At 41.1% G+C, this 12,060-nt stretch overlaps 1 protein-coding gene across 4 annotated transcripts in view; it reads right to left on the bottom strand.

The window, feature by feature from the left end:
• elf1 (E74-like ETS transcription factor 1) overlaps positions 1 to 12,060 on the bottom strand; it is a 37,076-nt gene that overhangs the window by 11,100 nt on the left and 13,916 nt on the right. For 3 of the 4 annotated variants that reach the window (XM_029511839.1, XM_029511837.1, XM_029511840.1), the window contains exon 2: positions 316 to 653. In XM_029511839.1, the coding sequence (XP_029367699.1) occupies positions 316 to 387 (72 nt within the window). In that variant the 5' untranslated portion in view covers positions 388 to 653. Of the gene's footprint in view, positions 1 to 315; positions 654 to 4,742; positions 4,807 to 12,060 lie in introns of all 4 variants that reach the window. The other variant, XM_029511838.1, reaches the window with a different exon arrangement.

Below are 12,060 nucleotides of genomic sequence, written 5' to 3'. Positions count from 1 at the left end.
CACACTCATCTTCCCAGCCCTCGTCTCTACTCCATCCTCCCCTCCGTCTGCTGCGTTCTCCTACAAGTTCTCAGACTTAAGGATCACAGGCACTGAGTCACAGCTGCTCCCCCAGTGGTCGTGCTGTTTATACAAGTTTTGTTTATCTTAAACTAAATCTGAGTTTAGATGGCCACATCTAAGTAAAATGTTCAAACCCTGGCTCAAAGGTCATTCAATGAAATAATTTGATCACAAATTGACTATTATTTTAAACCCAGTAATGCTTGAAAATGTATAATGTTTCAGTCGAAGGTTCTTCACTGTCTTGTATACCTGATTGATTTCGTCCATCCCATTGCTGGCAAATTCAAACACCAGTTCATTGGACTGCACCGCTGTCGTCATGGCGGTGGAGTTCAGAGGGCAGGGAGCAGCCTAAAATATCCCGGCTGTGACCGGCGGGTCCTTCTCTACACACAGGGCGATTCAGCTTCACCTCACAAAATGGCTTCCCTGTCGTCCTCCTCTCCCTACTCTCCAGCCTGGGTGGTTTGTGCTCTGAGAGAAAGCCCACGAGCAGAGTTTCAGAAGGGTGCTGGGGCACAGGTGGGAGCAGCCTCGTCCCTCTCTGACACGGAGGCTGGGTCCCGCTGCGCCTGGAGCATCTACACCTGGCAGATTCAGAAAGAGAGACAGGGGCTAAGGTCAGAAGACATACGAGATTTTAATTAAGTGCTTTTGTTTGTCTTCCCTCTGTAACTCCGCCTTACTTCTGTCCTGCTCTAATTCGTTTGTCAAAGGACTCAAAAAATATTTATATTTAGCCTCACAGAGACAAGCAAGACGTGTGAGCAACGAGTGTACCAAAAGAAGTACCTGTAGAATGGGATGGCAAGTGTTTGTGAGGCACGAAATCATATGAAAACAAGACTACAGAGATTTCAGGCAGGAAACACATTTCTGGGTTATATCTAGTCCTGATGTGAAATGCTATAAAACCCACAAGTTTCAGAGAGGAATCAGATCAGTGGCTACTTCCTTGCCTGACAACCCCTACCCCTAACCTCAAAAGGACTGGGGATTGTACTGCTGCAAAAATAGGAAATCAAATTTTCTCACACTCTAAATGTTTTAGTTAAAACATTAGAATGATTTCTGAAAGTTTTTAAGTCTGTTCATTTTGGACTTAAATATCCCTCTCTCTCTCTCACTCTCAGTATAGATTCTATTTATAACACTATAACACTAACATTATTAATCACTTAAGACTATAACATAAGAAAATAATGACAAAACATCATCCCTGTATTGGATAAACTGACATTTTTACACCACTTTCTGAAAAATATTCCCAAAAGTGTGACATTTGGTACTTACTATAATGTAAGGCCGAGACAAACCCTCACATTTGAGAAGCAAGAAACAACAAATGTTTGGCTTTTATTTTTGGGACATGTCATTTAAATAATTTTCTGAAACCAATCAATTTAAAACTGCTGTCACAATACAAGCACAACAACTTGTAGGTGCATGGTCAAGAATGCCTCTATTTTATAGCAGTGTCTGTCCCAGACTGTGAGACACCCCTCAGCACACCACCCTCGCTCATGTGGTGAAGGAGGGTGGATATTATGATCACATGAGGACCCACTAGGGCAGAGAGAGTAGGAACAAACAGTCCTGCTATGCAGAACCTCACACAGTCACCGGTGAGAGATCTCTTGTTTGATAATGCTCTGGAAGCCCCCCTGAGGCGCCCCTCAGGGAAGTCACTGTCATCACAGACAGTGAGCAGAGAAACTAAAGGTAGTGTGTTTGTTAGTTTGTGTTTGTGTGTGTGGAGGTTAGTCCCAACAACCCAATACCCCAGGGCAGGATTGGGGACTAGAGGATGGGAGGGGCTGATCAAAAGACCCCCAGGGGTACAACATCAACCCCATCCTTTCTTCTCCACAGACCAAAGTGCTGGAGAGCAGTAGAAAAATTAGAGATGGCAATGTTTAGTACATCTCCTCCGACACGTGCGCACACACACACACACACACACACACACACACACACAATCCCTGCCTTTCTCAGCAGTGGGATTGCAGGGTGGGGTGTATTTGCTTTGAAATGCCTATGTTACTGACAAGGTTGCATTCCAGACCAACTGGTATTTAGAAGAATGGGGTAACAAGGTAATAGAAAATGAGCACAGGGGCTAAAAATGCTGCAATTTAGTCTTTCTGCTCAGCATCCAGACAGAATATTAACATGTGGGCAGATCTGGAAAGCATCACTTTGGGAGACCGACTCCACTCCATTCCTCTTTGCTGTCTCTCTGGTGGGCAGCATCCGTGTCCACACATGTCAAACCTGGATAATGCTGCCATCTGTCTGGAGGGTGCTGGTCCTCTTGGCACAATAGTGTGTGTAAGACATTACCAGACTCAAGCAGCAAAGAGGAGATATGAGCTATGGTGCTTCCAAATGGAGGAAAATGTTTAAATCATATCACAAAGTAAGGACAAATATAGAAAAATGTAGTGGACCTGCACTTTTTATCCAATTGCAATTTCCCACGTGTGGATTTGCAACAGATGCCCTGATGTGCCTTTTGTGACCCTTGATTAAAACACAAATAGGCACAGTCTCCTCAGATCTGGGATGAAGAAAAATCCTAGATCTGAGGAGATACTATCACAAACCAGCAGGCATCCTCTAAAACAGGGCATCTGAGTTCCACTTTTGGGCAGTCAGCTTTGTGCAACATTTACATCTGTAAGGGCATTAGTGTGAAAATTTGATGCCTATAAGATTGCAGGCTACACTGTGAGCAAACAATGTACAAATCAGCATTTTAATTAACAGGTTACCAGATCATCCAAATCAAAATGATTGATTGCCTTCATTCCCATTTCCCATGGTTTATGGGTCTGTCTGCTTCATACTACAGTGCATCATACTCTGCCAGTGTTTGCATGTGTGTATTCTCTATACCCCTCCTGTCAGTGCCTCATTGATCAGGATGGCCCAGTTGGCATGGTGTTAACAGCAAAGAGGTATACAACAGACCCAGCCACAGACACAGTCTGCACATTATCCCCAAGCACATGACAACAGCTGCCTTGTCCCAGCACAGGGGAAGGGTTGTAACTGCACTTACTACGTCATGAAGAGGAGAAGAGGAGAACAGCAGAGGGAGGTTTTTTTACTGGGATGGCAGTCAATGCATGATGGTCCACAGAGCAAATAGACTGCCTGTGACTCGTTCTGGGTGGGGCCTTCTTTTCACAGACTTCACTATTTTAGTGTGGTTACCAGGCGGGGCATCCTGCTGAGGTCCACAGCACGAAATGTGTAACTGCGATGCCCTGTATTTAAATCCAAACACATGTGCTACATACCTCCCCCCTTTCTTTCTCTCCCCCTTCCTACTACTGCCTACTGTCAAAAACTATGACATTGAAAAAAATCTGTTGAAACAATTACATAATGACTGAATAAAGATATCACTGCATAACAGCTCCATTAAGTCATTAAGTGTTTTCTTTCTTCAGTTGAGGGCAGCGGAACAAGCAGTAAATGAAACACTGACATTATCTGCTCAGTAGAGACACTAAAATTGGAGGAATTAAATCCCAAAAAATGGGCTAAAAGAAATTCAATATGAGACCTATGGGGGAAGAGTGGGATGACAGCTTCTATCTCCCTAAATCAGACTTTTTTGCCAAAACTGTTGCTGACTCTTTGGCATCTGTTCCTAATGTTTGACAATATGTTCAGCAGCAGACACCAATTATTCTCACTTTTGTCAAGGTTGATAAATGTCAGTAAATGATGTAAAATAACCAGCATAGTTCCCAAGTTGAAGCAATCAAAACAAGCAACAGTCCAACACCCAAGTCTAAAAACACGGAGGGGGCATTAAAAATGACTTTAGGGACTATTTGACTGTCAAATTTGTTGGTAAAGATAATGATTACTGGGGTCATATGTCTCCAAACAGACCCTTGTCATGTGACCATGATGATGTCTTTTTATCTCCTCTCCTCGAGCAATTACAACTGCCTGTTGTATACGGCAGCCTGCTGTGTAGCAGACTGAGGAGGAGTATGAAGAAAACATTGGTCTACTCCACCCCAACAGCACGGTGACTGCCAGTCGCAATAACAACCAATTAGAGTCAGGATTCATGAACAAATGGAGCATTCCCAGAAGGCCCTACTTCCCCCGCTTTAGTCTCTTCAGTTGAGCTCATTGTTGACCATGAAAGGAGGTAATTTAAGCCAATTGAATGACTATGCAATGACTCACCCTGCATGTGGTGAGTGCAAACACTGATGCAAGTCAAGGGCCATGGCAAACTTTACTTATTGGCCATTTTCAGATCAGGTTACAAATATTCAGATCCCTGCAGGTGAAATTATTGTTTAGCAATGAACTGGGAGGGTTGTGATTCAGGAGCACAGGATTTAAAGATGGCTGGTGTCAAAGAGATTGGCATTCTTGGTATTTAGATGTATTACCTCTCAAATTTATGGATGGTGCAGAAATGACTGTATTAACAAAAATCTGTCTTTTTAAACCTGCAAAGGTTTTTAAACTAACCGAAGCAGATTTTCTCCTTCACCATACAGTACGGACGGGGAAAAAAGTTCAGTACCACCAGTAAGACATATTAAGTTTACACGAGACCTAAAAAGTTTTATGTTTTTTTTCCAGTTCAGCTGTGCAAGGAAACACTGACCAAGATGGCAGAAAATGTGTGGGCTTACCACTGCCATGTTATTGAATGGTTGTCACCAGAGACATGCTGTTTTTGCAGGATCCTCCTGGTTCCTGTAAAGGAAATGACTCAGTGATATAAGGCTCGAGCTCATTCCTGAAACCCTGTGATAGCCCACGTAAGCATCACAGCATCCTGGTCACAATTTCTGGACAGCAGCTCCATTTCAGCTTGTTTTACCCAGATGTCTTTAAACCAAGCAGCAGCATGTTAGCACGTTTAGTGGAAAGCTGCTCTAACACACTGGCTTCAGCTGAGTAAAAACCATGGCTTTGATCAAACGAAGAAAAAGTATGCAACAGCCTCTCACTCTGTACATCCTGCATTTCGATGGCCAAAAAAATTCGTTGGCAGTGCTGACTGAATTACAACAGTAGAGAAGGCCATTTTGTTTGCTGATTCGACGAGAGACAGCTCTTTCGGAGTTGCATTACCGCCAGACAAAATGCCACAGAGATGGTTTTCACTGCTGCACAGTCAGCACCGTGAAAGCTGTTTTGTATACAGTATTTTCTGGGCATCTTAGATTTTATTCACCAGCAGGTGTTGCACAATAAAGCATGTCTCACCATGTTTCAAACTCCAACTCAACTTTATCGAAGTGGATAAAGGACTGCTTTCAGCGCAATCCTGAAGCTATACCATGCATGTGGGGATAAAATGGCAGAAAGAGGCATTGAAGGGTACACAGACACTGCTTAACAGCACGCAGCTGCAAAAACACAAAGCATCAGAAGTGCAGACAAGGGCAGTGCATCCAAGCCAGCCCTAACTGTGTCCTTTTTACACTAGGCATTTGGCTCTGCCGTGCCAGGGCCAAGTCAAGACTGAAAAAAAAAAAGGAAAAGAAAAAGAAACGTCACCTCAAGCACAGGCTTTCAAAAAGAGAATGGAATTTAATCTCATCTCCTGCAAACCTTGTACTTTTCCATTCAGGCTTCGGGCTGTGGAAGAAGGACCCATGCCTTCCTGTGACAGCTGTTAGTTTTGCCAACTAACACTTTATTAGACAGAGCATTTTGGCATTTTTGAACAATTACCAGCATTAACTTGGAAGTTTAGCCAGCAGTTTTAGTAGGATAATATGGTGTAGATAGCTGGGATCAAAGAGTAGTAATGTCCCCAGAGGATGATGGTGAGAAACGTCCTCATTGACCAAACTCCACTTCTTTTATGCTCAGTTTTCACTGAAATACATAAAAGTGACATATCTGTAATGCTGCTCTGTCTATATATACTGTTTTAACATGCCCTTATTCACAATGTACTGGACTTTCTTGTTTGGGGCTTGAGAGGGAAGTAATGACAGCGAGAAATTGCAGTGACATGTTTTAAACTGGATTGAAAAGAAAAAAACACCACAAAACGACCTGTGAATCTTGCAGTCATAGGCACAGCATCACTGAGCAGTGGGCTCTGCTGCTTCCTGTCTGTTAAACCACACTCAGAGAAAATGTCTTCCTCTGTGTAAGAGCGGAAAGTTCTCAACTCCCCCTCCTTCCTTCTCAAACAACATGCTATTACTCTCATCGATGTGACTCTCACAGACAGCGTTCATTTCATGTTTTAATATAGTACCTAGAAATATCACAATGACATCAGCCAAAAAAAATGACAAAACATAAATATTCTACAGTGTTTCACTTTGTGGACTCATCAGAAAAAATGTTTTGCATGTAAAACTCAACATCAGAGCATCAGAACTCGGACCGCCATAATTACCTACCTAGTAGACTGACAGGACTACATTTTTAGCCCACTGCACTCAGATTGATGATGCAGTCAATTTAGAATCAGCACAGCAAGGCCAAAATCCCAACTTGCAAACACCTCTTCCCGCACGAAGCTGACACAAGATGTTCAAACACACCACCACGCACACATACGCACACACATCCTCAGCTTGGCCCCAAATTCTCAGAATACACTCTTACGAAGTTCCTCTCACAGTGTTCACTTATAAGTCAGAGTACGAGAAAATTATATCAGTCTGTTCCAGTTGTGCTGACTTTCCTTTGCGTTCAATGAGCTGCTGAGAAAAACTGATAACTAAGTAACTAACCCTAAAGTGTATACAAGCCCACATGAACTACGTTAAACCCATCGTTTGATACAAGTAACTCATAAGCCTTTAAAATATATCCATACAAGTTGATGGCAGTTTTTCCAGCTTTCCAAATCTACACACATTGCCTAATTTAACAGATGGATGAAAAGTAGGCCTAGCTGCTGATTTCTATTGTGTTACAACAGGGCACATGTCACAGATAGGAAGAGCATTAAAGTTGTGAAAACAGGACAGGAAATTGCAGTAAAGTTTTAGAAGTCATTTGCTACCTCAAACATCACAGTTAGATCTGCAGTGTGCTGTTCTGATGCACAAAAGCCTGAAAGATTTAATTAAAGCATCTGGACAATGTCAGTAAGATGAAGGGTGACTCTGGTCTGGCAAGGTGCATTGGTGGAAGGGAAAATGTCATGTTTGTAAAGATTTACGACTCAAGGCAGCATAATCCCAAAACAGCAGTGCTGTTCAAACCAGTTTTTAGTCTTATCTTCCACTTTATTTATATTTAGTGCGAGTAATGTTTGACATATTAAACTCTAAAAGAAACAGCCAGAGGAGGTGATGATGTTGCCATCTTAATATTTTCTATATTCCTCTTTTCAAATAAAAAAATAAAAGGTCAAACAAAATATCTACTTTTCGCAACAAATCCAGGTATTTTAACAAACCAGATCTGGATCTAAAATAAAATTCATCATCATTTTAAAGCAAGTCTGTCTTTTCAGCATCGGACATTGCTATTCACTTTATTTGTGGGTTTGTCAGCTCTGCAGATAAGTCAACTTTGGTCTACACAGGATGTAGCCACTGCAGTGTTATATGTGTGAGTAACAGAGTTAAAATTTCCCACAACCTTTTTTCCTATGAGAAAACCTTGTTCCAAATAGACAGTTCTCCACTAAACGTGTTCAGTCAGTAATGATAAGTGTTCAGGTGACTGTAGGTTCTGCAGACTCTTATTACAGGTACCACTGTTCAATTTGAACTACCCTAACCCTTTCTTCTAAATAAACTAAACCCTAATCAAACCAGCTCAGAAAGGTAAAAAAGCTTACTGCACTGTTCGTTGTCATTTACAATATCATTCTGTTATATCTTTACAGGATGTTTGATGGGATCTGTACTATGAATGTGACTGATAATAGCTTTCATTATTGCTTATTATATCCTCTCTCATGTTCACAATTTATTGTTTTATTTATTGCTTCAAACTCAAAATCACAATGATTATAAGAAAATGAAAGATAAGTCCGTGCATGTGTCTTGCCGGTAACAGCCCTGCTGAATCCTTTATTGCAGACATATTTGAAATGCTTCATCCTGAGTCTGCTGTTGTTTCGGCTGCTGTGTGCAAGTAATTTGATGCATGACTAAACTGGAAAAGCTAAATTCTCTCTTTTTTTGTTACAGTAACCAAGCTTAAAACAGAACAGAAATATGGGGAGGAAACTATAAAATAACACAACAAAAAAATTGGACCCAAACTCTTGTCTAAAAACATCATGACCAAATCCAAATCTTACGTGTGTGAATCTTAAAACTTTCTGAATTGTTTCTGGAAACATCACTGCTGTGCTGCACATTGTACACACCCATCTCAGTTGTGTTTACATTCATACCGATTCTAACATGTCACAGCACAGGTATATTGGCAACAACAAGAGAAGACATCATACTCAGAAACGTACCCACAGCTAATGTTGACCAAGCTTAAATAAAAACAAGGTGAAAGACCACATTCCTGATTGAGCATTACTGTAAACCACCATGCCAATTTTACTGCTGACAGCAGCTAACACTTGGTCTAACTGAGAGAGAAATTCCATTCAGAGCTTATGTACTGTATGAACTTTGCCAAGATACTTCCCTTTAGAACCTTCCAGCATACTACTTGGTTCATGTTCAGATAGCGCTCTGACATTGCAGTGTAAGTCAGAGCTGGGAACAGGGGACCCAGCTGTTGCAGAGTAGAATGCATACCAAACAGGTCTGGACACAAGCAGGCTGATGTGTCCACCCATAGACAGGCATGCAGCAATATGAACAGACAACACGCCTAGATAGGGAATGGAATCAAACTGAGATGAAATTATCTCATATTTCTCTGGCTGGTCATACACTTAGGGATTGGATGAGCCTCTCTTAAAGGAACAGTCCAATATTTTTCATTTGCTAATATTTTCACAGCTGAAGAGGTTAAAACTACCATGAAATGTGCTAATTTGCAGCTTTAGCAAAGCTGTTTTCAAGATTTCTGCAGATCAACCCTTGGTTTAACAGCTAATAACAACTTAATCAGTTGTTTCATCTGATCATCCCGGCAAAGCCCCACAGACAGGACCACTCACAGAGAGAAAGCTTAGCCCCTTCAAGAGAGCTTATCTGATTTCACACAATTGGATACTGGGTCATTGTGGTGTTAAGTATCACTGGCCAATGTCTCTATCTAATCTTGAAGCCAGTTTACTTGTGCCTGGCGTCTGGATCTCAGGACAGAAGTGCAGAGTCATTGCATTTTGTGACGTCAGGTGAATACTCCAAATGGGGTTAAGGGAAAATCTGTTATGCTATGCTATGACTAAACTTGCACGCCTAGGCTACAAGTCATTAAGTCATGAAATGTTTAAACTGCATGTTTTAGGTATTACGACATTACTTGAACAATGACTGTAACACTAATAATTAAAAAACTAGGCTTTCTGTGCTAATAGAAACATATTAAACTCATATATTCCAGCTGCTGATAGCATAAAGCAAACATTATTTTTACCTATTAGAAGTGTTGGACCTGTACAGGAAGCAAAAGGGGCAGTCTGTCCAGTCTGGTCAATATTTGAGGAGGCTTTATGATATATACTTGTTTATGATAGAGAGATAGTGCGAAGTTGCAGCAGAAGTGTAGGCGATGACGACAAAAAACTACCTAGTGCTCTCTCTGGTTATTTAAGAAAATAATAACACCTTGTATTGTTGAACCACATTAAAGACCTCCCATACTTACATGGGAGACGATGAGTGTGTGAGTTCAAAGAAAAATGGTTTGAAATCTGTTGCTCTGTCATGAATGTACGTACATGCATGGTAGAGTAACCTTTGCCTTGGCACTGCTTTGAATAAAGAGAACTGGCAATCAGTCTCCCGGGGGGGCTGGTTTTATGTTGTTCTGACGAGAATCACAATGCAAAAACGCAAAAGTAAACAAGGAGTGGCTGTTGCCTAGGAACAAGCAGAGGGAGAGGGCTTGTAAAGCAGGCTCTGTGGTAAAAGAAGAAGCGAGCAGGTGGGCCTGATTGAGCTCAGCAAAAGACCAGCATGTTAGTGAGGACACATGAAGAAGACCAAGACAGACAGACAGAGAGTCTCTCTCAGTGAGGCAAACTGCTGGAGTTGAGTGGAACCACCCACTTTTCCCCACAGGGGAGTGCAACCTCCTCTACATACTCAAAGGCCAATTAAAAAGATGCATGTAAGCACATCCCGCTGATTCGACAATAAAGTTGATCTGCCGTGTCCAGTAAGTTAATTTCATCTTTCACAATGCTGAGCATCACATTTCTAATCCTTTTATATTTAGGTAAATACCCAGATCAGGCTTGCCAGGATAAAAGTCAGTAGACATTAAACCAAATAAAATGCACATTTTTATACAAGCAAGGACATTGTGACTCACTGACAAACTGAATTTCACAGCCACACTAAATTACAAATATGAACGCACAAAAATGCCGCAAATAGCCCCAGAAATATGTAGTCAGACTTTAACAGTCGTGACATGATGTTTTGTTTTGATATGGATAAAGCATTTTTCAAAGATATACTCATTTGTGTTCTTACATAGCGTTAGATGAAAAGATCATCGTCTCTTTGTGGTAACCATTTTTCTAGAGCCAGGTGACATTTAGTTTATATTAGCATAAAAAGCAACAAAAGGATACATCCATCCTGATTCTGTTGAAGGGTAACAAAATCTACCTTCACGCACACCTGAAGCTCTGAGGTTTGTTGTTTAGCAAATACTAAATGACAAGTTGCAGTTTTGTGAGCACTTGTGTGCAATTATATGTAATTCAGCAACAGTTAGAGTAAAAATTAAGTTGAGGTTAGGGTGAGGTGTTTTGTGTTGTTCATCTGTTAAACCAGCAATTCAGCTAATAAAAGTCACAAGGCCACATTTAATGACAAATTTCCACCCAAAAAAGGGGACCATCATCCTGACAAATATAAAAAGATCAATTTTACACATTTCCAAAACACAATAAGAGAAGGCGATAAAAGGACAAAAAGTGATGCTAGAATAACACAAAAGCAAAGCATCAAAAGAAAAACAGCAGAAGTTTTAAGACAAAAATAAATAACTGGAGAGATAAAGAAACTTTCTGGCCCACACAACAAAGGCCTTTCCACTGACAAAGGAGTTCAGCATATTATTTGAATCCTGGAGTCATTATGGGCATGGCCAGTTTTCCATACGACAGCCTGCTACTGAAGCCTCCAGACACAGACACCACTGCAGCTGGGTGTCTGGGACCAAAGCCTCCAAAAACCATGTGGGAAATCAATTTCCCTCTGTGCCTGGGTCAGAATGCCTCTTTGTACCAAGCGATACTGCATTAAAGCCAAAATGATGTTTAAATTAGCATGAGGGAGTGCGAAGGAATTGGCAAGAGTCAGCAGCTCAGACTTATTTCATGGAAGATGTCAGTTTTACGTTCACATCCATCTCACAGTCGAGGGCCTAGTTTGTTCATGATGGAACCCTCATGCAGGGAGGAACCCACATGATTGGAAAGGAAAAACATTACCCTCTGAATGTTTTCAGGTCACTGCATTATATAGTACTCACAGTTTACAGATGTCAACTGGCTGTGAGGGAAAGTTGAGCATTTATCATATTCCAGCATTACAAATTCAGTCACAGGTGGTGATACTTCAAAATGCAGGCAGAGCTCAACAGAAGCAGATAATGGAAATTCTTATGAGACTGCAAACTGCTTTTATCTGGAACAAAGTACAGTCACACCTCAAATCTACCTCCACCCACACAAGCTCCATGAGACGCTTCTATGACAGATGAAGTTTTAGGACACATGAATTATCTACATTTGCAAGGTAAAATAGTTCACTATAGAAAATTCTGAAACTGTAACATAAATGTAACTGCAGCCTCAATAGGGTGGTCAGTACAATGAATCATGATAAGCATATTTCACTGACATTTTTTATTTAGATATCTATGGGA

Source organism: Echeneis naucrates, chromosome 10, assembly GCF_900963305.1.
Source record: "Echeneis naucrates chromosome 10, fEcheNa1.1, whole genome shotgun sequence".
Taxonomy (NCBI): domain Eukaryota; kingdom Metazoa; phylum Chordata; class Actinopteri; order Carangiformes; family Echeneidae; genus Echeneis; species Echeneis naucrates.
This window is presented reverse-complemented; position numbering and strand designations above follow the sequence as displayed.